This window comes from Vanellus vanellus (assembly GCF_965231255.1).
Source record: "Vanellus vanellus genome assembly, chromosome: 6".
NCBI lineage: Eukaryota > Metazoa > Chordata > Aves > Charadriiformes > Charadriidae > Vanellus > Vanellus vanellus.
This window is the reverse complement of record NC_138911.1, coordinates 27,383,005-27,409,397: the sequence shown is the minus strand read 5'-3', so window position 1 is coordinate 27,409,397 and position 26,393 is coordinate 27,383,005. Positions and strand designations below refer to the sequence as shown.

The window sequence follows — 26,393 nt, the reverse complement described above, 5'->3', positions numbered from 1 at the left end:
CTAACTGGCTGGCTTGATTAGGGGGTTGGATGAGGTGATCTCCAGAGGTCCCTTCCAATCTAAGTTACTCTGTGATCCTGTGAGGTGTTGTGAGAGAAATAAATGGGGCTAAAGCAGACACAGATGAGTTATTAGTGAGAAAACATCTGCAGCCTACTGCTGTTTTCATGTTCCTTGAAAGAAGTTCACATTCCCCAGCTCTTGGAATAGGACTCTGATGACTTGCATTATACACAGACCTCCCTAATACCACAGCTCAAATGAACCAACTGAATTGCAACATTGAAATTTGTCAGAGAGGAAAGGTGAAATTTGGTGAAATTTTAGCTGTGTTACAAAGTTCTTTGTCTACTTGCCTGTAGTATGGGATTAGTGGATTCATTACGTTAGCTTTGTTTATTACAAGCTTTACAATTTTAGTGTTTTACATATATGGGTATTCAAAATTATGTGAATCTGGTTTGAGTGTTGCTTAGGATAAGAAAAGGTGGTGAGACAGCAAGTTAACACACAAAATAAATTAGAAATAAATGCAAATTCTTGGAATTGGTACCCACAGAGTACTGTAGTCTGTGTCATATCATAGTCTTTTCTACCAGTAATCCATACATTTTAAATACACAAGAGTGGGATTCCCATGGAGAAGATACTGTTCTGGGCTTTTCAAAGAAAAAATACGTATTGTATTGTCATTAGTGATAAAGTCTCTGCTATGAATTTACAATATACAGTTAGAGTATAGGCAAAATTAGTACAACAGAGTAAATAAACTGAATTGAACTGTCATGTGGTATATGTACTTGTTATGAAGTTGGCACTATAGTTTGAATTAAGCTTGATGATTATGAAGTGACTTTTGTTGTGCAGAAATTTGAATGAGGGAGAAAAAAACTAAAAAGAAATGGAAGAAAGAAAAAGAGATTAAGGGATACAAATAGAAAAAGTAAACTGAGGCAGAAGGTTTACTGAGGCAAAAAAACTTGGCAACGTACAGAGCATAAGCCCTGTTCCAATCGAAAATGAAGACAAATACAGATTATAAGACTCTGGCAGTGTATGGATCTCAAAATGAGTCTATGGAGATAAAATTTAATGAAAGAGGAGACAAAACCCCAGTAAATATATTAGGATAATATATGTGTGTTTTTCAGGAAGTTTGGGGGATTCAATAAATGCAGATTGTCAGGCAAAACCAAATGATAGCACCTTTAACTGTATGCAGTTCTGTCTGATGTATGTGAGTAGCAGCTCAGATCTAGAAATGTCTAAAACTTTCTTTTACTAGGTAGAATTAAAAAATATATGCTATGTCTGTAAATATATATTATAAGAAGATTATCCCTCAGTACAGCCAGTTTAATTTTTCAATCTTCTACACCTCTGATATATGGCTGGAGGGAGTCTAAGATATTGTAGGGAGTTCAGTATTTTGGATTTAGCTTAGAAATAGTTTTCTGAATAATATCTTTCCACAAGAATTGATTAGGAACTACTCAGCAGCTAATAAAGGTGGTTGCTTTTTTAAAGCAGGCTGCAAAGGTCATATGTAAGTTGACTATCCAGCTGTAGTATGAATGCTTGCTTTGAAAGAGGACTGATGATCTCTAACAGCAGTGGGCCACAAAATGTTCCAATAAACTTGTGCTAATCATGGGTCATCTCTCCAGATAATGACCTGACCTACCTTTTTCCAGCACTTCTGCCTGTCTGGTACTTCGCCACTTTAAGAGAAAATAGAATGCTTGCTTCTCTGTAATTTTCCTGAACCAGTGATTTTGTCACATTAATTTTGGTATTTTTCTCTAAAACAGCCAAAGACCTTCTGCTTGCATGTGCAACTGAATGGCGATAATTCAGCTTGATTAGACAGCCTACTATCCAGACCAGTTTGATTGGATGAGATACAAACGGTACTGTGGCAGAGAAGCATCATCATTTGGTCTCCTTCACAGCTGCAACACATGATTATTCAGACTCTTTATGCCACAGATGAAAAACCTAACCAGAAACAGATGGGGAGTGAATATTTTTAGAAACAGTATTTCAAAGCATTAACAAGAGGAAGAGAAAAAGATTTCAACTTTGGAGATAAAGAAAATTTTAAACCTGCTTATTAAAGTATATTCAATAGTATTTTTAAAAATGTTTTAATTATAAATAACAATGTCTCCAGAAAGATTTTCCTCATTTTGTTCCATTTCCATGTTACTTGTGGCCAAAACCAACGTAAAATGCAAATTCTTCAATTCAAGTACAAGTAACTGCTCTAAAATAATATTTCATAGTAATGCACAGTGCTCAAATCTCTTATTTAAATGTTCTTGTTGGTTTTGTTTGAATATTTATTTTAATTTTTTATTATTTCTCCAGTGTCTAATTGTTTTCTATGCAAGATTTGCTAGGAAAATGGAAAACTAGGTCTCTGAGATATAAGAAGGCTTTTTGACAAGCTTGAAATGGCTTTTGTGATAGCCTAAACATCTCCACAGTTAGCTCACCAGTTAGCTTTTTTCTGTCATCATAGTTTTCCTGCAAGAGGAAATGATCCTTCTCCTCCAAATTATAGTGTCAGAGAATGATCAGATCTGCATTTCAAGCTGTGTTTGCGACAAAGATATTTTCATGAATCCTCTAGTTTTCTTGAATATCAAGTCTACAAGTCTGATGAGGGCAAATGTCTTTTATCTCTTTCTAGTAGCAAGTCAGTGATGGAGAGTCATCATCAGTACCAAGCAGAAAAGTCCTGAGTTTCTAGCTCAGCGTTGAAGAAACCCTAATTATGTCAGTGTTGAATGTTGTTCTACCCTTCTGAGTGCTACCTTCAGGGTCTTCAGTTTCCATCCTGCAAATGCAATACGGATGCAGATGGAGTTTATATGAGTCTAATTTAGTGAGTACCACATTGTGTCCTATAGGAAGTAAATTCTTACAGTACGATGTTAGAAAAAAAAGTCTTCTTAAATTGTCTTATAGCTTTGACATATCCTAACCCTAATTGAATAAAAAGCATTTGACTAGGAGTATATATATGATCCTTAAAGAACAGTAACTAAAAGTTGAGTTGCAAGATTATTTATAAGACTGAAAGATAATTTCTTTTTATTATTCTTGTCTTGGATAGAGAAAGTTCTGAAGCCCTCACTTGCTTTTAACTCTTAGTTGATCTCTGACATTCACTGATGTATTTATCATGTTCATTAACTGGGAAGAAGAATTGAGAAATACTACATTGTGATTTTTTTTGAAGCAGGAGCTTCTTTCTGTTTGGCTCCACAGAGACACTGTAGCCCAGTGATGTCACCAGACTTCCACAGTTAGATTATTAGTGTAGATAAAACTGACTACATTTACATATAATTTTGAGAACCCAAGTCTGTAAGAAGCTCATTGTTTTCAACTATTTCTGTTTTCAGTGAGGAGAAAGCTCTGAAAAGCTTCACGTTAGTTAGTTAGGTTACTTAGTTATGGCATCCAAAATGTCATATTTGGCAAGTTCTACTACATTTTAATATTGTTAAACAACCCCTTTCCTTTCATTATAGACCTATCTCATTTCAATTCATCTGTTTTGGGAGAGTTGTGATAATACTTCCTGATTTCTGAATGCTTGAACACAGTTGAGATATGTTAAATAATGTTAAAAGTTAAAATGCTAATTTTCTTAGTGTTGGTTGACTTTGGTTTTCTTTTCTGTGTTTAGATGTACTGGGTAATTTTACCACTGCTTCTCAGGTGTTGAATTATCTTTTATTTTGCATTTTGAGTGTAATCTATACAATGCAGTTGTTAGTAGTTACTATTAATTGTTTTACAGTAGGGACTAAAATCCACAGTTAAAAGCTTGAAAACCTTTTGTACCAGAATTCTGCAAAGACATGATTAAATGCAACTTATTTCCCAGAAAGGTTCACAAGCTAAAATCAAGGTATCACTGTGGCAGTAAGCAAGCAAGAGGAAAGAACAGGAGCAGGAAAATTAATGAAACCACAGAAGAATATAGTTAATTGCTATGTTCTAAATTGTATAGAGCTATAAATGCCATTCTTGGTATCAGTCAATAGAAATCATTCAACTGGCAGGGCTTTCTTTGCACAGGAAAAAGTAATGATATGTATATATATATTTTTTTTTTTAAATTTACTTCAGCACTGTAGTCTCTTTCACAGTAATGTATGTCGCCTATTATCTTTGTTACTTAGTTTGACAACATTGATGATGTTTCTAAGTAAATTAAAAAGTAATGACAGATGGATGAGGCCCTATAACTCAGTGTGCGTTTCATTCAGATGAGCTGTATCGGCATAACTGAATGCACATGAGATTTGGTTGTGAAGTAATCATTTATTATGCAAACACCAGAACTTCATTATATCAAATTTTATTAAATATATACATGTTATTACTATTTAAAAGAACGAGTATCATTCCAAGATCTGCAAACTTCTCTCTAGCTTTGAGAGCTGCGGCAGAGCCTGTATTAATGCTAGTTTGAAAGCTGTAAGCTAATGCAGTGTCACTGTGAATGACACAGCACCACCTTTGAAGGCAAAACTTCATCAGCTGTATTCTTTAGTTACCATACAATCAAAAAAATCTTTCCTGACAATAATATATTTGTACATTGTTTAAATTTCCCAACTCTGTCCAACTTGTAGGATGGAAGTAAAGAATTCTGTCACATCTAGGATTCTCAGATGCTGAAGAAGGGAATTCGTACCAGAAACATCTGACGGTAAAGGCCGTTTAAAGGCAGAGAAGGGGGCACAGGAAGCAAAGAGAAAGATGCGTCCATCTCCTCTGCTGGTATCCAGCCAGGAGGTCTTAATATTTTTCTTGCTCAGAGTCCCATGGCCTCAGTGAGGATAATGCTTCCTATCAGTGACCCCCCTTCCCATCACCTCTCCACTAAACTGGTAGGTCAGCTTCTTCTTGACTTTCTTGACCTCCCCTGTCTTGCCATAGTTTCTCAAAGCCCTTGCCATCTTCTGGTAGGTCATTTTCTTGCGATTGCCTTTCTGAATGCCCCAGCGATGTGCCAATGCTTCTTTGTGTTTGGAGGAGAACTGGAAAGTACCTTTTTCCTTGTCCACCCACCAGATGCTGTCCTTCATGTCTCCACTGCGAAGAAGGTCCAGAAGGAACTGATACAGACGTATCTTTTTCTTGCTGCCTGTGTGAGAGTCAGAGAAGAAAGGCAGTGGAGCATTAGGATTAGCGTGTAGTTCCTAGGGAAACAGCAGAGTGTATATAATTCATATAACTGTTTCGGCTAGCTTGTCAGTCATGTAACTTCTTCAGTTTGCAACATTTATAACAATAGACAGTGTAACACTGTGAGGACATAATGTGTATTGATGTACCAAGAAGAAAAAACAAGAATAAGGAATTCTAAAGGCCGAAGCCTTGTTTTGAGATTAATTTGCTAATTTGAAGCTAACTGAAAAGCATTGCTAACTTGAAACTAACCTGAAGCTAATTTGGGCAGGTAATACAGAACCTGACTTTCGGGTACTGAGCAAACAGAGCTAAATATTTTTAAAAAACAGTTCCTTGACCTTCTTGCCTTGGTTTTCCCATATGTTGATGGAAATGGGAGTAGAAATGGCAAAAGCCATTTCCATTCAGAAAACGTGAATAGGCAAGGTAGAAGGATGAAGTGGGAGTATGTGAAGAAATGAGATTTGAGATATAGACACAGTTATGGTCATAAAAGATTCAGAGGACAGGAGAGTGCAAGAAGTCAGGGAAAGTGAAGCTTTAGCAGTGGGATAAAATACTGGCACAGCACAGCAGTTCTACAGTTCTATTCATTATCATCATGGTACTGTAACAGCTGCTCAGTACATAGCTTGATGAAGTCTCTCTGTCTTCACTGACCTGTTTCTCCATGCATAATTCCAGGCCCAGGGTCCACACCATCAGTCTCCCCATCTGATACCTCCAATGGGGGGCTCTGCCTCTCTATGTCTTCCTCATCAGAACTGGGCTGTGGTGGAGAGGAGTACTGTAGGCACATCCGGGGCAAATAGGACACCTTTGGGAGAAAAGAGTAGTAGAGGGAAGAGGTAGTGATAGAGAGTGGGGCATCAAGATAAAAAAAGGAAATGTCATGGAGAGAGTTACAGAGAAAAGAGGGGGAGAAAGTAAGAGGTATATGAGTTTGTTTAGGGTAATACTGACTTAGTTGTTGACATTTATAATAAATACTGTGCAATTAAGAAAAAATTCCAGCTAACAGGCAACACTTACACATGTACAAATCTGCATCTTTGCAAGACGGAAAGAGAAATAAGGTTGTGAAAGTCAGAACTTTCCCATACGTTATATTTTATGCAAGTGATATTACCCCTCTTCTCCTATATCTCCCCAAAGCTATTATTCTTCCTAATGAGTTTCTGATCCCTGTTGTCTATCTCCTGTGTAAAACTGCTTTTGAGAACAAGTCTTTTTTCTAACACGGACCTTCTGGAACTACTCTTTAAAATTTGAAAGCGCTGAACAGTTCTGCCCTAGCATGGTTGCTTTGACTGGCTTTGACTCTGTTGTCCTCTTCCTTTCTCAGGCATAGTACCTTCTGACAGCACTGAATGCCTACAGGACTGCATCCAGCTCTTGGAGAAGGGGTTACACGGGTCTGTCAGCTTCCTGTCCTGAATTTCCCCTGGGAGGAGGGGAACAGCCTTAGTACTAAGATAAAGGATACATCATATTGGCTCACATTCTCTTTTCCGAAGTGGCTATCTGAAAATTCCCCATTAATGGGGATTTCTCATCTGCAAAGCTAGCAAGCAAGTTTTTGTGCTAAATTCTGTTGCCCTTATATAGAGGCCTTGTCAGGAGCAGTGTGGAATATACCTCAGCTGTGTAAATGCTAAGTTGCCATCTGGTTTGTTAGATATCATGACCAGTTGCCATGAATTAATGCAGGTTCTTATTTAAGAATGAGAAACAGATCAGTCTGAGGGGCCGGGAGTAGGAACCCAATTCCTACATTAAAAGAAAAACAACCAATATCCCCCAAACCCAGCAGCATATAGAATGTGGTTTTCCTGAAATGGGCCAAATCGATAGTCCTGGAAGGTGAACTCCTTTTGAATTGCTCTTCCTTTCCTCCACCAAGAAAGGACATCTTGAGCCCGATTCCCTTCCCAGAGGACCTTAGGCACTGAAGCGGAGAGCATGTGTTCACTTCATGAGTCACACCACCCACCCCATGTTGGGCTTTGCCGAATGGTGCTTTTCAGATGAGTTTTGCACCAGCTTAAAATGTCCCAATAAGGAGTGCGCAAAGGGCTGGTTTTGGGGTGCAGCAGCTGGCGGTTAATGAGTTGGCAGATTGGCTGGAGGCGATCTGGCAGGAAGGCCAGGATTGGGTAAGAGTGTGTGTAAGCTTCCTGTCAGATCCCCAAGAGCGAAACTTCAGTCCTCACCACAGAGTCACCTTTAGCTTTTTACAGTTAAGAAAGCTGTGGCCTCAGGGGTAGGAAGGAAGGGAGAGACTTCACCATGGGGGAAGGGAAATGAGAAGGTGGGATGATGTCTTACGTGGAGGGAAACAGATTGGTGCCTGTGTAAAGAAAAAGGTTGTGGAAACTTGGAGTACGTTGGGGGATGAAGTGGGAGTAAGGAAACTGCTTCTCTGGGGCTGGAGGGCCACGGTGGGAGAAGGCTGTGGAGGAGGGTGGGGGAATGGTGTCTCACAAGCAACAGGACTTGCAGAGACCAACCTGGGGAGTTGAGCAAGCTTCCCCCACACTGTCCCCACTTTCCCTATCATCTGCTGTATTTTTGCTTACACTTACTTTACGCCTGAAACTCAGTGTAGGTCAATACATACAGTATCACACAATTATGTTATACAGAGTTGCAGAGGACCTGCTAAGGTGTTTGAAACAGCCAGGTTACTAAGAGAGTTCTGGAGAGAGAAAGCTTAAGAAACTGCTAGCTACTTTCCATGTTCTAATGTTGTCTCAGGGTCTGTGGCATCCATTTGTGATTTTCCTCTTTCTAAAGGTCTTCACAGTTTTCCAACCTTTTCTTTCATTCTCCCTTCTTTTCTTAATTTATTGTTTGGTGAGACCACCTGTTGGCAGGCTAACAAAACTTTTTAAAGAAATCCTGCCCAAGACCAGCTTGAGCCTCAAATCTGATTTCACAAAATAATGTGATATGAACAGAAAATTAGAGAAATATCTTTGCATGTTCTTCCTTTATTTGCAAACTGTAACTCTAATATTGCACGATATGGATGGGTGCAGTTAGTAACTGGCAAATTCAGCGGAGGATTAATGCTTGCTTCCTGCTTCTGTTTCTTTGAAAATACCTTGAATGTTGTATGTGTTGCCTAGGACTGTGGCTGAGACACATCAGAGGGAGCCTCAGAGCACGCTGAGTACCACTCGCATGAACTACTGTAGTTTTAAGTAAAAAGCCAGAGATCCCCAGCTGGTAAGGAAGAGGAAGGCAGTGGTGAATTCTACCTACTAATATCTTCTGCAGTTTGGTATGGGGTGGGGTAGAGAGAGCACAGTGCTCTTTATCAAAAGTTGCGACAAATTTAATTCTCTGCCTTTTGTTCTGAAATGAAAGATGATAACTGAGTAGAAAGAAGTGGGATAAGCAGGAGCACCCATTATTGGTTTTTGGTGGTACTTCCAAAGACATCCATTATGGGGCTTATTTTTATTTTTTGCCTTTGGTTGGAGGTAACGGTTGGTCATTATGTATTAGCAGTTGCAGTGAGCAACTGAAACGACTTGAAGCTTCCCACAGACTACTGTTCCATTAAGCATTTCTTTTATTTGTAAGTTTCTGTTCCTAATTCTTTGTTTAAATCTATGTCTTATATTCTATTCCTGATTTTTTTTCTGAGTAGTAGGTGAGAAGTTTGATGGCTTTCAGTCAGTCAGTTTCCTGTTGACAGTGTTAACTTATTCACTCAATTTTTTTCCTTCTTTGTTTTTGATTAATACTGTATTTGTACACAATTTCAGTTTGCTTTGAACAAAGAAGCCCAAAATGACAACTCCATGCATGCAGTTTCTCTCACAAAACTTCAGCAATGGCATCATTATATGCAGCACTGTAATCAGCAAACACTCTTCTCTGACCTTAGTCCTACTCTGACTTGTATTCAGCACATTGTAAGTAGCTTGCCTGCCTTGGGAAACTCCTTAGCACAAGATCACCCAGCTTTCTTATTGCTCCCAGTAATGACTTTGGGCATATTCTTGTAAGATCAAGAGTTAGAAGTGATTCCCACACCCACTTTGCTTAGTGTCTTTGCAGTACTATGGAACCTCTTATAATTTCAGCTTTAGTGAGAACTCACTGGCACTTTAGTGACCATCTTTACTGTACAATGGAGTATCTTTTTCTACAGGGAGATGACTGGCTTCATGTAAAATCTGAGCACAGACAAGACAGTGTGTTTTGGCTCATGGCTTATTTGCTTTCAGGCAAAAAGACAAGTAGATTGTCCTCAGCCTGTTTCACTGTGGTAAAATTGCCAATGACTTATTTTTGTTAGCATTTCTTGTACAGGTCATGTAAAATTGTCAGGGTTGCTTGGAAATATTTAAAACTTTCCTACTACTTTGAGGTTCAGAATACTTCCCAGTAGTCATGGATAGCCTTGCTATGACAATGCATGGCTTCTCAGGTCCAGTTCCTCTGCAGGATTTCAAACCAGTTGATTTTCATTCCAAATTAAACAAAATTTTGAAATTTTAAAAACCTCCACAAAATCCAGTTATCTTTTTAGGCACAGTTTGAGGAACATGACTCCTCGTTATCCACATAAAAAGAATGCTTAAACCACATTGGCCTGAGAATAAAGTTTTATATCAAGTGCTTCTACAGTAAAAGCTTGTGTAATTTGTTTCAGCAATCTCGTTCATATAAAACTATGCATTCCTTGATGCATTATTTTCCTTACCCTTAACTATTATCCTAAATTCTGAGTAAGGGTTCGTGACCATACCTGATGGTTGAGTCCAATGTGTGTGGTTGGGATTGCAGAATCCAAAACATGCATTTGTTCAATCTCCATGTGCCTGTACAGCTGCTGCAGCTGGGGAGGCTGTACACTTTGCAGTTCTGTGAAGTGATTGTCTCCAAAGGTCTCAAACTCACTGTGCATGTGGTGTGGATGATATTCCCAGTAATGATCTAAAGAAAATAAAAACAGATCGTCTGTCATTACAAGATTAAGAAACATGGCATTTACCTGTCTTTCATTGGTTCCTACTACTGTCACTGTCCTTTCCGCCCTCTCCACATCATCCCTTTTGACCTGTCTGTCTCTTAGGACAATCTATATAGGTCCTTGTAAAGTTTCTTTTCCTAATCTCATGAATGGCTGTGGCTGGCAAGTAATACTAAGGCCACTTTAGTTAGGAGAATACTCTTAGATGGAGAGATGGATTTCAATGATAATTTTGCACAAGATGCAAAAGACCCTAATGCTGCCACATTTCTCAAGAAGAGACCATAACAATCTTACGTTTTCATTCAGGCAACAAATTCCACTGATTTACATGTTGTCATATTCTCATTACACTCTTCCTCATGGCATAGAAATGAGGAGATAGAGAAAAATTACAGATCATTCTGCAATTATCCTCAGACTTTATTTTAAACTGCTAGCAAAATTTCAGGAATGCTGCAGAACAGGCACGGTGCTTTCCTAGGTATGTCTTGTAATCATGTGTTGGTATGTCACACATTTTTCAGTACCAATACTAGACAATAAAAGGACAAACCGTTGTGGCAGTCTTGTGTACAGTGTTTTCAGCCAGGCTAAATTCTGAGGCAGACCCTTTCTCTACCGTTTTTATCTCTTTAGGACGTTTCTGTGATAATTTATATTTTTTCAAAAAGACATAAAAAGTACTCAGATAACCACTATACTAATTCCTGATTTATTTACTTTTGAAATTAAATTCCATGTAATTCTAATTTTCAGATGTCTGGTTTTTTAATAAAAGCCTCCAAAAGTTTTAGAATTTCATATCTGCTGCACAGAATTTAAAATCTGCTAGAGGAAATGTGAAGCTTCGCAAATTCTATTTCTCTTTTACATACAGTAGCTGCATGCATAACTATGCACATATTTGTGTGCACTCTGTTTTTAAAATCAAAGTTAACATCATGTCCTCTGCTCTAATTGAGCTAATCTTCCTTAGTTTAACTTTTCCTGCAACATTTTATGCATGGTCGTAATTTCTTTATGCTATTTAGTGTAACAGTTCTAATTTATATCTTACTGTTGCAAGTTTTCTTCCCTTGTATTATAAATAATTTCTGTCCTCCCCTTCACATGTTTTCAGGTTGCTATCATGTACCCTTACAATGTACTCCTAATTACCACTTAACCCAGCTGCACTCAGTCTTTCAACATAAATCAGTATATCCACCCCCCTAATCCCACTTGTGCACTTCTCCAAGCTCCCTCCCAGCAGTTGACATCCTTTCGATAATGTGATGGACAGAACTGAACATTTTTGTTCCAAGTGTAGTTGTACTGAATTTATAGAGGAGCAATTGTCTCGTTCTGAAATATGATGTTATTGCCTATGACATTATCTGAATACTAACGTGCTATGAATACTTTTTCCTAAATACCAGTTTCATTCTTTCACTCAGCTTCTATCTCATCCTTCCCCACTTATGTTTCAAACAATTAGGTCTAATCTCATTAAGGATTTGAAATCTGGGATAGTGACTTTGAATGTGGCTTCCTTTAGAGGGAATCCAGTGATATGTTTGTACCAAATACAGTTGTACCTGAGAAGTTATAAACACTTTTTAGCTGCTGTTATGGCTCAGGTCTGTAGAAATTTATCTGGGAGCTCTATCAGACCATTCACCACACCAGTGCTTGCTTTTTTGTCCTTCCTGCTTTTCTGATTCATGGATAAACGACGTCATGGTATGTGAAAGGGAAGAAAAGGTGTTTATAAAAGCACCCAGGGAGCTGCTGCATTACTTTGTAATTTCTTAGCTTTGTTGTGTAGTGCTTTTTGTGGGCTATGTATAGATTTTATAGCCTAAAGTTGTAATTATAACACACAGCAGCACTTCTTCATGTTGCAGTGTTAGGGAAAAGTTTGTTTTCTCTGGTAAAAAAGTGGTTTTTATGGGTGCAAAGTACCCGGGTACTTTTACATTTACATCTGCTCCAACCCAGGAGTGTAGAGCGTGTGAGAGTTTGAATCCACAGGTCATCTAAGGCTGCATCCAGGTAGGAGGCTTTGGGCACTTTCAATCTGAAACTTTTTTGTTTAGTTGGAAGTCTGAGCCACACTAACTCATGCTTTCTCTGGACTAAATTACTGCAGATTTCTCTAAGTGGAGCCAACCATTGAGGGCCCACATACCTGTAATTTGTGCTCTTGTTCCTTAGAATGATCTGGTTCTGCTCCTTGTGCAGAAAGTCCTCTGTCAGATGGCAATGTATATTCTCAAAGACCCCTTGCCTTTGATAATATACTACAGCATATGAGATCAATGCATAATTGTGAGGATGTCAAAGCCCAGGCAAAACTCTGAGCCTGTCAATTGCAGGTCTTCAGCTGTGGAATGCCTTACTAGTAGTAACTATGGTGGTTAAGAAGACAGTACATTTCCACCATGCATAGCCACGAGTATCTGTGCATGCCCCAAGTAGTCTACTTTTCATTCTTCTTAAATATTTTTTATCAGCAGTCACATTTTTATAATGCAAGATACCTCTTAGTTTTTTGGAGCCAATGACAAGGTTCCTGCTGCCTCCAGAAGTGTTCTTTTAAACTCTTTCTTGGCAAATAAATTAACCTATGGAACACTATTTCTGCGTATTCACGTTAATCACTATGTAACATTTAGTTTAGTCGTTACTGAATTCTTTTCTTATGGAATTAGGTGCTGCTGTAAAAATACTATAGTAGAATAGTACTAATAGCACAGCATTTAAGGACTTAGTATGTTACAAAATAAATCTACGTCAGAAATTACTTCAACACAAACTTATGTCCAAATATTCAAGTTGTGACAGGAGGAAAAGTCCTTATTTCTTTCTAAATTACCTATAATTTCACAGTGATGCTTGGGAAAAACAATATTAGTTTAGTTGCACTAAAAGAGAGACTCCAAATTCTGTCTCCACAAGCCCCTCTGCAGTTAACCATTCTGGCTAAGTTATTGCACATGAAAATATTAAAAAATTCTAAATGTCTGTGTCTGCAGTTATTAGAGTTATCAGTAGTTATTTCTATGTTCTTTGTTAGTGTTATGTCAGTAACACATAGCAATTCTGTTCTTTTCTCAAAAATGTAAAGGTGGAAGGAAGAAAAAAGAAATAAGAGAAAAATTCTAGAAATGGAAAGTGTCTATTCTTTGGGTAAAGGAAAATGTCATTAAAAGCCAAGCTATAGCTACACAATGGAGTCATTATGAGAAATTTCATGTGAAGTGAAAGAGGATGTGAAAAAAATTCTCTCTTATAGAGACATGGAGATCATGTTTGTTTTGGTCTTGTATGTATTGAAAGGTTAGAGGAAGGACAATAATGAATTTTGAACTCCCTCCCATGACAGAGAGGATGTTAGCCTGTTGGGAAGCAATAGCGGACTTAAAGGTATTGTGTTAATATTCACCATGGAAGTAGATTCTCACTCTGCAAGTGAGAAAACATTTCTGAACTTTCTCAGTCATCTTCTGACCAATATAAATTGTTTTGCTCCTGTTTTAATAGATGAATAATGTTAGAACCAGCAGTTAGAATATGAAATAGGCTTAAGGAAAGTATTTATTGTAAAGTGGAGTAACAGGCTAAATCTGCATTACACAGTGCAAAACCAGTGCAGAAATTCATGAGCCAGCGTTTGAACCGGAAATGTGACAGCTCTGTCAGCACAGCGCTCTGCCCGCTCTAAGGAGATGACTGTGTTGACATGGCTGTACTTGTGAGGTCTGAGCTAGTGTCTCTGAGTGGTTCTGCTCTGTGCTGCAGATTTTCCAACTCATTTTGAACTAGGAGAGGGTTTCTTTCACAGTGCCACATTGCACAGCTTAATGTTCCCACTATGTTTCCCTCATCCGAAAGAACAAGTCAAGAAAAAGCCCATAGAGGAAATGAGAAAAATGTTGAAGGACACTGGAAAATGAATGTCTTGACTCCCTACAGAATCTATCTCTGTTGAGTAAAATGCTGTGCTCCTAAGCAGTACAGCAGTCTTGTCTATAATGACAGTAGGATCTCACTAGCTCTCACTTTACAAATGTCATGATTTTAATAATGCCAAATGTTCGAAAATCTATGAGTCAGGCCCCAGCAAATCATGAGAATGGCTTTGAAGCAAGGGGATTTTTTAACAAAGTTTGGAGTTCTTTCTATTTGCCATATAGCATTTAAGGCTAAGGTTCACATGTTTGGACTTTCCTCCACTTCTATGTGGGTTAAAATCCTAACAGAATTCTTAAACAGTCTCCTAGATGATCATATGATGAAAATGAAATCTCAAATCATGAAATATAATAAGTTCCCCGAGGCTAGAAACAAAGTGAACAAGGGCCAGCATTCAGCTTTGTACAAAAAGTGATTTTTACTAAACCAATAATGTTTAGTAATAACTTAAAGACAAAGATTCAGTGGCATTTTGTAATTACTAATATTGCATTAGTGTTACAAAATATGCTGTATTACATTTACAAACTTACTAGCATACAAGCTCAGGGTGCGGTGATGGACTAATACATGATCACTTGAAGTAGCTTCTGTCCTGCATGACTGTGTCTCTATGTTGACTACAATATTTACAAAATAGTTAAGCTACAGTATACAAAATAAATGCATGTTGTGATGAACATATGGATATTCTTCTGGTCTGTTTTTGCTTCTTTAATTTAGTGTCCACTTACTGGCAATGATCACCTACATATTAAATTAGTGACAAACTATTGTGTGCACGTTACTGCTTGCTCATATACCCATAAAGTAGGGTTGCCTTCGGCATTATGTTCTAGAAAAATGACAGTAATGTATGTACTACAGATCTACAAATTAAGCTATTGCCGTTTCCCTTTCATGGAACTTATTTGCTAGCAATGAGAGAGAGGTAGTCTGACACTTGAGCAAGACTTTCTAGTTCTTTAGCAGTCCCTTATCAGCAAAGTCAGAAGTATTATTCCGTCTTGTGGTATCTATTTACTTTATCTGGTAGCTTTTCTTTGAGGTCCATAGCATTGTCAAGTAGACCTGCAAAATTATTTTTATATATTGCCAGTCATCTCACCGTACCCCACATTGAACTCCTCTCCTAAAATTCTGGCTACTTATTTCTTCTTTTTTCTTATCTAATCATGTTCTGAACTCTTTCACTTCACTGCTATCACTGCGGCACCTTATTTACTCATTTTCCCTGTCATTTTTCCATCATTATGCTTTTATCCACATTGTTCTGAACACTTAGTACATATTTCTTAGTTTGTGACGTCCCTTTCCTGCTCTTCTGCATGGCTCTTCTCAAGAGCCACTAGTTTTGTCATGTTAACAAAACAAAAGCCAAAGTTGGGTTTGTCAATGTTTATAGGAATGAAGCAAAATGTGTTAATTTGTGCTTTTCACTCCCCTTTGTATTCTTTGGTTGTTCATTGCTCTTTTGGACGCTAAGCAATTCAGGAAAGCATAGGGCATATTAGATATTTACATAGAACCAACTACATTACAGGTGCTTTCATAAAAAAAAAAAAGATTGATTTAAATGTGCAGGCTGGGATTAAGTTTCCTCTTCCATAACCACTTACTGTCTTTAGGACAAGTGCAACACAGGTTTAGGAAGAGACAAATTTTTGTTCAAAGGGGGTGTTTAGGTACTGTTAGGCCATAACCCATGCAGACAAATTTTTGTTCAAAGGGGGTGTTTAGGTACTGTTAGGCCATAACCCATGCAGGTGACTTTGGAGTTTTTGTTGTGTTCATTATGATGAGTAAAAAATGTTCATGATCTGAGCAGTGTAGCTTAGGAACAGCCTTCCAACAGAAAAGTGGGCAGTAAACCAGATGGGATGATAAGATTATGAAAGATAAAGTGATGTTGTTGCTTGAGGTAGCCCAGATTTAATGACAGAAAAGTTATTTCCCAGTGTGTTTTCCTACATGGCTTCTTTTGTATTTATTGTTTAATTGCCACAATTGCCTTTTGAGATAATAAATGTTATCCTCATTTTATGGGTGTGTAAACAGGTACAGGTTATAATGTAAAAACCCTGAATTTCCACGTGGAATTTGCTGGGTTTGATTAATATGACTTGACAGATGCCATGAGATAACTTATAAAAACTGAATTAATTCTTTGTCTCCAGGTGTTAGGAATAATATAGGTGTTTCTTGAATGCAATGTAGAAAACAAATTTAGGTAGGACTCTTTTTCAGTTAAACGCCCAGAACAATTGTATTCTGTAACTTGCTGTCCCTTAAGGTAGCTTCTGTTGCCACAGATAACACAGTGCTATGTGAAGTTGTTAGATGTCTTAAATTAAGCAGTGATGGGTCTAGTTGCTATATCAGTGGGAGTCTTTTAGGGAAACTCCAGGATCTGAAGGGACTGCCACGAGTGATACAGTAGAACGGTGCTTTTCCTTCCTGAGTCAATATTGACTCTGATATTTCCAGGGTGGTGTTGCTAGACTGTTGTATTGCATGGGAGACAAAATTCACAAAGCAAGACTCTCCCCTCTGCATTGATTTAGAATCCAGTGCCCAGGCAACATGAAAATATAAAGACACCAAAGCTTTGAAATCACATACATAAATTGAAGCAATAAATAATCATACAGTAGTTTATATTGAGTTAGGTTAGACAAACAGCTACAAGGAAGTACTTGGGTGTTCTGGAGGAAGAGTGAGAGTTAAAGCTAGGTGTGGCAGCATGCAAAAGAGATCAAAAGAAAGAGAGAAATATATGGAGTTAGAAAAGGCCAAATACCAAAGAAACATAATTAAAATGAAGGCACAAATAAAGTATTTAGGACCTAAGTCAAACAGGAGATGGAACACAAGAAGAGTATTGCAAATCCATGTCCTCAAAGAATTCAGAAACAAGCAGAGTGCTTTCGATCTGCAGAGGAAAGTAAAAACACAGTGAAGATAATGAAGGATAGAGATCATGAGATCCCACCTTCCTGGCAATACATTGAATGTCCTGGAAGCTCCTTGCATCATTTAGTGCTTTCTAAAATTCTCTTTCAGAGAAACCGTGTTGCAGTTGCTGGGTTGGAACAGTGCTATTAAGCAGAATAAAATATTGTTTGTTTCTGATTTGAAAGTATGTGCCTATACATTATAGATCACAGCAACATGTTTGTTCTTTTCCTGAACGTCCTAAATCTCTTCCGTGTGGTAGCCCAGGAGACTTTATGCTCCAATGAGATATATTTTAACTTACCACCATGACTCTCTCCATCACTGTTGAGATATTGGTAATAGTCATGGGGCTGTCGGTAGAGGTCTGACTCATAGGGTACCATATCTTCAGAGGGCTGTAAAGAGAAGAGGAATTTTTAGAAGTGTAAGCTTACACAAATCTCTTTGAAATTATTCATATAGTTAGTGAAGGGGAGATGCCATCACATTTTTAATTGCCTAGGGAAAGAAGGGGGAGGTAGGCTTTAAATTCTTATTGAATCAGTGGGAATAAAATGCTTGACACCAAACACTGGTTTGCAAAACAAACAAAAAAAATTAATCCATCACCTTAGACCCAGTCTGTGTAGCAGAACTTCTCCTATGGTATTACACAAGTTCTTGATATCCCGCCCTCCAATCTTCTGCAGATACTACTTAGAGAGCTATCTTGGACATCAGGCCCAAGCCAAGATGCTATCACACCAGCACAGCAGGAAAACTTTTTCTTTGGTAGTGACAGACAATTATTATTACTTCGTTACACAAAAGAGAAAGCAGAATTTTGTCTTGCCTAAGCATGTTATTCTGAGTGTTTCTAGGAGGTCTTACTAAATGATGGCAGTTTGTAGGAGGGTAATGACATTGACAGAAGGCATAAATACATTTTCTTTCTCAGTTTTTGTCTAAAATGAACTGTAAATGTTAACTGGTTCAAATCAGCTGCACAGGGCTGTTAGGTATGCACAGAGAAGACTTTAAAAGTCCAAATATGGGGCAGATATTGAGTTGTGACCTATTGGATGCTTAGCTGTGTAATTAAAGTCCTCTCTATCTTCTTAAAACAAGGTGACACAGGGCAAGTTTCCCACTTGTCTTCCTCCCCTCTCCTAGTAATCCAATGTTAATACTATTTAACATCTTATGTTGTTTTAATAAAAGTGGTCTGTTTATTATTAGTTGTGCATAATTCTGTTGCTTTGTGGTTTTGTCTTTTTCCAGAAAGAAGAGTTAGAGCAGGGCAATGTCCTTCACAGGGCTTTGCTAAACTTTTGTCCAGTTAAGTTTGTTACAATATTTTCTTCCAATCTGAAAAAATTCTTATAGTGTCATCTAAAATGTACAACTCAAACACCTTGTTGCCATTTGTTCTGAAAGGAAATTATTTCTAGGAGGTACTAATAGAAACATTTTTCATCTGTTAATGTTGTTAACTAACTTTACAGAAAAGGACAAATCTGTAAAACATGATAACTTACATGATGGACATATTTTTTATGTTCATATGTTAATGTGTTCATATGCCTATCTGTATGTCCCAAATCCTTATCTCCCTCCATAAATCTGTCTCATTTTTGGAACACCAGCATTTTGTAAGCCTAGGCTGTGGTGACAGCATGCTAGAAATGTAGGCAAGCTTCTCTTTTTCTTCCTCCTTTAGACTGCTCAAGAACATGAAACCTAAGGCAGCAGCTGCCATTAAAATCCAGATGAAAGTGGTAGAAAAGCAGCTGGCAAAAGGAAAAGATTTTTTTTTTATGAATACTACATCAGAGTTATCATTGCTTTTTATCTCTACCCTTTAATTCTTCTAGTTAACTCCGTCAGTTCATTCTGTTGGAATTTTGGGTTTTAAAGATTGTCTGTTTTCTAGGGATGTGATTTCTATGGTGATATTGAAGAAATTAGATCAAGAAAAAGAGGATTAAGATGTTAGAGCACAAAGTAATAGCAAATACTTTTAGAAATTGCTTTGGACCTTGTTAGAACCTTAGTAGCAGCTGTGTGCTGTATTAGCATATCATATTAAAATGGACAGGTAAGATTGCCTAAAACGTCGTGACTTCCAGAATACACACTAACTGGGCATCACATTTATGGAATATTCAAAGCCTCAGGAGCAAACCTATTGTCTGGCTGTCAGCTCACAATATACTCTGTGGTGGTGCATAATTATTTTGGGGAAATCTTGAGAAAATGGTAACACACAATAAAGACAATCTAGGGGAAAGACTAAGCAAACGGAGCAAATAATCATTTAATTGTAGCCACAGTAGGGATACAAGTGAAGGGACTCATTTATAGTCTCCAAAGGATGTAGGTGCAGTCTCCCTTTCCAAATCAATATGATTCCAATAGAATCGCTCCCCATCTACACAGAGATTTAATTGGAAGTATAACCTATTTTCCAGATTTCAGAGGGGTGGTCAAAGGATACAGTACAGCATGGATTCTCTCTTATACTTCTGGTTTTCCCCTCCATATTTTCTTTGTGTTCTGTCTAACCATGACTGGCTATATGCATTCACCCATTCCTATTCCTTAGACCTGTGGTGTACTCTGACAAGAAAATGTAATGAGACTGTCTTTTGCTTTCTTCAGGATAAAGTTCTCAATGGAATTTCTACTTTTCATTATCTTTGCAAATTAATTCACCCCACTCGTCCATTTCACAGAATCACAGAGTGGTCAGGGTTGGAAGGGACCTCTGGAGATCACCTAGTCCAACCTCCCTGCCAGAGCAGGGTCACCTACAGCAGGTTGCACAGGATGGCGTCCAGTCAGGTTTTGAATGTCTCCATTGTGGGAGACTCCACCACCTCTCTGGGCAGCCTGTTCCAGTGCTCTGCTATTTCCTTTTCATAAATATATGCTTCCTGTTAAATCATGTCAACCTGAAGAATGTATGAAGTTTTTGCCTTCGTATTCAGAATTGTTAATTTGTCATAACTCAAAAGAAAGCATTCATATTCTGTGAGAGACCTCAACATTCAAATGGAAAATGCACATCATATTATTTGGGAGAAATGGAGGTTAAAAAAGTCATATAAAGAAAACTCTTTGTTTCCTTTCAACTAAAATACTAGAAACTGACTGAAATTATAAAAAATTTCTATATCTAAATGCATCAAAAGCTGTAGCTCTGATAAATATTTAGACAAAAATAAATACATTTCAAAAGAAGTCAGTGTTCTGTCAATCTAGGCTTAATTTGCTATGTACAAAATTTCCACTGCAACAAGAAAAGCTCTACCACTCATATCTTTACAGAAGCATAGCTTGGCAGGAAGGCCAAGCGTCAGTTCAAAAGTAGATGGACAATACAAATTTTAGGCATGGGAAAGAATGTTTGACTTTTCCTAGTTGTGTTCCTCCTTTGTTGTCTCTTCTTCCCTACGATTTTCCAAACTCCCCCATTTTAGTTCAATATACTGTAACAGGCAATAATGTCTCACAGTCTGAGAGCTGAGAATGAATTATTTCTGCCATTCAAAAGCTTGTTTTACAAGTTCAGATGTTTATTCAATGACCAGATCTAAAGGAAGATGTGTTAAATAGACTCTTTAAAAAGTGATTCCCTGAGTTTTTACAGATCTGGCTGACTACAGAGTGAGTTGCAGATACTCAACATCTGAAAAACAGTCTGCTTTTACATAGATCATTGGGTTTTTACAAACTCTGTTTTGAAACTCTGGGACTTAAAATCTCTTTATTATGGATTGTGGGAAATTTCTTCCTTGAAATTGTTTTCTGCTCAGTGATCCATTTGATGAAATATTTATGTGTATATCCTTGTTAACTCATGCAACCTGGACCAATCCATCCCCACAAAGGACTCGAATTGGCACCACTTTCCATCTTGGTGTCTGATCTCCAAGGGTACAGTAACTAATATGGGAAGATGTATATTAAATATTTAAAAGTTTATGTATCATAAACTTAATAAGATAGTGGTCAAAGGAGACAGTACAGTATAGATTTTCTTATTATCTTTATCCTATGAGAAGGTGGGATATTTCCCTCTATTCATTAGAGAAACTACTTCCAAGAACCTGGTTTTAATCTCTCTTTGTTTTTTTTTTAAGTTTTGTTAGACGCTTTTTCTCTAGTTAGAGAAAGGAGATTTCACCATGTGCTGCTGTTGCCTCTTGCACCAATCTTCACCCACTTGCCTTGTCCTTCTCTGGAACCTCCCCACCCACACACCCATTTCATCATCTTACTTACTAATAGCACTTCCATGACACTGAACTGTTTTGTTTCCCCTGACAAAAAGCAAAGAATGGCTTATGTTACAATTTAACTGATGTCAATAGCCATTTGTTCTATAAATTGTTTTCATATAAAAGAGTGACAGAAAGCTTTGTTAGCAACTCATAGCTGTGGTCTGAAGTTGATATCTCCTTTTCTACATGCCATAAGGTGCAATACACTATCTAAAACCATATTCCAACCTTGAGCAAGAGGTCAACAAACAATACTTTATCTGTCACTGACTTTGATAAATGGAGAGTTGCCTTCATCTTCCTTCTTTTCCCTGAAAATCAAGGGAAAAGCCACAAAACTACTTGGAGAAAGCTTGGTTGGCCTTGGTTAAGAGAGATACAGGGGACTCAACTGAATAGTAATCTGAAATTTCTTGTTATTTACCATGACTTTGTCAGATGATTCCAGGTGATTGTAAATTCCCTAAATGCTGATCTTGTTTTGTTATCCTGACATAACTAGTCACTGGCATGTGATTCAGAAATACCCCACAGAGTTTCCAATGATGTGCTGCTGAGACAACTTTTAAGGCCAAGATTAACTGTATTTCCTTGGAAAAAAAATACAGTATAACATTTTTAGAAAAGATGAGTAAAACTATTTATTCTGAGGGTGGTGAGACACTGGAACAGGTTGCCCAGAGAATTTGTGGATGCCCCATCCCTGGAAGTGTTCAAGGCCAGGCTGGATGGGGCTTTGAGCAACCTGGTCTAGTGGAAGGTGTCCCTGCCCATGGCAGGGGAGTTGGAACTAAATGATCTTTAAGGTCTGTTCAATCTAAACCATTCTGTGATTCTATGATCACTCACTGGGCCAGCCTCACTGGACTGTGCTGGCAATGCAGTTATGTGGAACAGAGTGCTTCTATGGGGCATTTTCACTCTCGTACAAATATACTTCCATTCAAAGCTGTGATTTCTACAGGTGGCTACTTAGGGATCCATGTATAACTGGGGCCCTCTTTAGGCAAAGGTGTTTGACTCAATAATTTTTCGCCCCATAGCACAAATAGATTCTATCATGCACTGGAAGATATGGGCCCAGTTTGCAGAACTTTTCCATACAAAATTCCTAGTCTTCAGAGAAAAATGCAGTACTCCTAAACCATTTGAGCAGCGTTTTCCAAATGAAGGGTAAGAGTTTCCTAATGTAGTCAAGAGGAAGGCAGTTACTGACCCACCCTCAACTGAAAGGGGAGGGGCAGAGGAGGGAAGTATTGCTTTACAGAAACCCCTGTCTACAAACAGGCTCATGTCTCCCCCCTGAACAAGTCCCAGGAGGCACAAGCTTTTGTAACGATGCCATGTGGGGCTCTAACTGCCAGTGCTCAAAGTGCACTTAAAACAATTTTGAAAGTATAAACCAGAAAATTATTAATTTGTGGACATTTTAATCACAAAAATAAAAACCAAATTGCTCTGTCAAGTGCTCCTGTAAGATATAATTGTGTTTTCACTGCCTGTTGTATCATTCATCTGAGAAGAGTTCAGCCAGAATATTAACTGCAACACAAATAGAATATGGGCCAGACTGTGTTAGATTTTCACTCCATTTATTCAATGTATGCACTGGAATTCAATACTGAAAAAAAGAGTTCAGAAAACTTGGCTATGAGTGACTAAGTGGACAGAAAATTAAAAATTGATTTTTTTTTAATGGAGATACTAGTTTCTGGGATAGTTTTGGGCAAGATTTGGGCTTCTTCTAGATTTTTTTTTTAAGCCCAACAAGTAACATATTGAGAAATCTCTGTGTAATTTTTTCATTTTCTCAGTTTCTTTTCAAATTTCTGTTCTGACAGATTTACAGTAGATCTACTGGACAACTCGCTGTATTTAAGGAAAAGACAAAGAAAAAAGATTTTTAGGTTCTTCTCACCCTTTGGGTAGATAGGGGATTTCAGGGATGCTGATGATGAGCTGCTAGAATAAAGGGTCTCCCAAAAAAGAAGACATATTTTTTCAGTCAATGGGGATACCAAACATGAAAGGAATTCAAAGGGCCATCTTTCTGAGTGGAAGATAAGGAAACGTGTCTTTAGCCTTCGTTAGATGGGACAATACAAAAGGAAAACTTGATACAAGTTTTGTTGAAAGGACTCATGGATTTTCATTATCTCTTTCTGTTTTCTGAACACATATAGCAATAACCATAAGTCACCTACCACATAAAAAGCCAAGTAAAACACCTTATCTGACATGTCTTCATCTTCTACAAACTTAATAAAATCTAGTTAAGGCCTCTTTTACCCATTCTGCTTAGAGGTTTCCCGTTAAGGTTTGTTTCTGAACGACAGGTTAGTGACATTACGTTCTTCATAAATAATAATTTCTGAAGTCACCATACGATAAATTACAGCAACATAACAATGCTTCAGAGTTAAAGAAAGGATAGAAACAGCCTCATAAGCATACAGAAAGATTTGTATCTTTGAGAAAACATTGAAAGAGCCAATTAAGGGCTGTGGGTTTTTCCCTTCATTCACCAACTGCTTTTTCATAGCAAGTGAATTCAAGAGAATTCAGTTCAAGAGAAACTGAAGTTAGAAACTAAAATGCCATCATTGCAAAGAGCACAGAGTCCTAAAATACGCAATACATAAAATCAGCATTCAGCAACTCTTCTCTCGCAAATTGGTAGACAGTTAAATACATAAACTATGTCAGGGACTCCAAATTATGAAGAATTACAACCTGAAGAAAGACTCGGCCTTATATCACAAAGCCAGCACTGAAGAAAAAAATTTACTGACTTGCTATATACATACTGTACAAAAATACCATACATTTAATCTGTGAAAACAAATGGAGATCAAGATCAGATACAAGTTTAGGGAGGAAATGTTAATTTCCCATTCATTGCAATGTTGTCACTAGCTTTATATATTGACCTAAGCCCAACTTCCTGGCATTACAAGTACAGACCAAAACAGAGATATTCTCAAATAATAAAACCTGGTTTACTTCGCCTTCTGCTACTGAGCCCAATGATCCATATTAGGAATAAACCCCATATACTCACAGGGGGAATGAGGGGAAATCCTTCCATTTTGCAAGCTTGCAACATTCAGCCAACTTCTGAGTGAATTTTTCTTAATTCAGTTTTCAAACATCCAGAATAACTGACTTGAAAAAATCACATGAAACAAAAAAAAAAAAAAAGGAAAAAAAGGAAAAAAAGGAAAAAAAGAAATAAAAAAGTGAGATCCTCAGACTCCGTGGAGTCTCTTTGCAGTGATGGATCTCAGGATAGGAGAAGGACCCTAACAAGTTTTCATAATTTGCCCTAATAGGTTCTGAGGTGAACTTCTTCCCGAGTTGTATGTGAAGTTCCTGATTTTATCAAATGTCTGTAGAAGGGAGATAGCCCTTGGGTCTATCAGTGCGCTGTGACATCACAGCTTTTAGCCAGTTTGCATAAATCTCATTTCAGGGAGCTGTGGCGCTGTAACAGGAAGTCTGCCCTGAGCCAGATCTGCCATGGGCAGGTGCTTACTGTATAATCAGCAACGCAGAGCCTGGGCCTGCTACCAATAAACAAGCATATGGGTGCAGTGCTCTGTGGAAGACTATATGCTTCCCACTGTAGATGAACCATAACGATGGTGCTGCTCTCTGGTTTAATGATGTGTCATAGAGACACAGTCCTGACAACTTCTGTGAGGACAGTGCAGTGGCATAGACTTGCTTTAATAGTAGTCCTGTGTTGCAATTGGGTGGCAATACTTTGCAGAAAGGAAAAAAATTGTATGCAGTTTCAAATACACAGTCTTAGGTTTCTACAAAACACTGAAGTTAAGCCCATGAGACTTTCTTCATAAACTTTGCAATAGAGCAAAATGATTCAGTGAAAGATACTTGGTCCTTTTATTTGTTTCTTGTGATTTCTTTTCTTTTCTAGCTCCTGCAAGGAGAAAGCGAGTGGGGAAAAGTCCTACATGTTCCATGCAATGACGACTTCTCTCAGATCCTGAGTGCCTTTAGCAGTGAGCAGAGAACAAGATTTGTAGACTTGTATTTAAACAGTCAGGTGCTGAAATTTCATGTAGAGATTTTGCTTCAGCTCTTATCACAGGATGTTCTCCCCTCTCTTTATCCCACTGTTTTACTTGCATTTGGCTGAACTGAACAAATGCCTGTCGTACTGAGGATCAGGCAGGGGCAGGGGCAGGGGTGAGTGGGCCATGGGGCAGGGTGTACAGGGTGGGGCTTTGCTACAAGGGGAGAACACTCCCGTTCTGCAAAATGCCTTCTTGCTTTGCAGTTAGTTACTAATGTCTTGGAAAAGTGAAGTTTCTTTGTCTGCGTTGTTCCCTTTCAATCTATGCCCATGTGCCACAGGTTCTGCTTTTGAAAGTAGCCTGTTCACCACTCACCTGGGTCTATGTGTGAGGGGGAATTTCAGCCACTACAGACTTCCTCCCTTGTACACTGGTAAAACCAGAGGCCACTCACAAGTTCCTCTCATTCCCCACCCTAAGGAACTCAACAAGTAAACCATATTAGCAGTGGGATAAGATCAAGAACATGATGGGAGATTAACTCTTGAAGCCTCAAACTGAATTTCACCAGCATCAGTTGATACATAAGCATTTCGTTCTTATTTTATTAGTACCATGAATTCTTGACTCTAACCTAGAAATAAGCAAGCTGCTAAACAGTCCGCTTTTGTCTCTGAGATGGTTCTCAGATTTCCCCTTGGATACCAGCCTGGAAGTGATCAGAACCACCTGGGGGGAAAGGAAAGAATCAAAGTACAGTCCTGACGATGAAATTCGGTGCAAATAGAGGAGAAGGGAGTGAACAATAGCATATACAAATCTTAAAGTGGGTAATTGGATAATAGGTGATAAAAGTAATTGTGGAAATTGTGTGTCTATTAAAAAGGCTATTCAGAACAAAGAAGATATGCTGTCTGATTCATCGTACACTGAAAGATAGCTTAAGCAGCTACTGGAAGGTTT

The 26,393-nt window shown here is 38.0% G+C and overlaps 1 protein-coding gene across 1 annotated transcript; it reads right to left on the bottom strand.

Annotated features, from left to right (window-relative positions):
* Positions 1–3,738: 3,738 nt before the first annotated feature.
* SPI1 (Spi-1 proto-oncogene) lies at positions 3,739–24,765 on the bottom strand. The gene is made up of 5 exons (XM_082484914.1): positions 24,452–24,765; positions 17,427–17,520; positions 9,983–10,170; positions 5,878–6,034; positions 3,739–5,170 (listed from the first exon to the last, which is right to left on the bottom strand). The coding sequence occupies exons 1-5, from the start codon at positions 24,494–24,496 to the stop codon at positions 4,854–4,856; spliced, it is 801 nt and encodes a 266-aa protein (XP_082341040.1). The 5' UTR covers positions 24,497–24,765; the 3' UTR covers positions 3,739–4,853.
* Between the last annotated feature and the right edge of the window lie 1,628 nt (positions 24,766–26,393).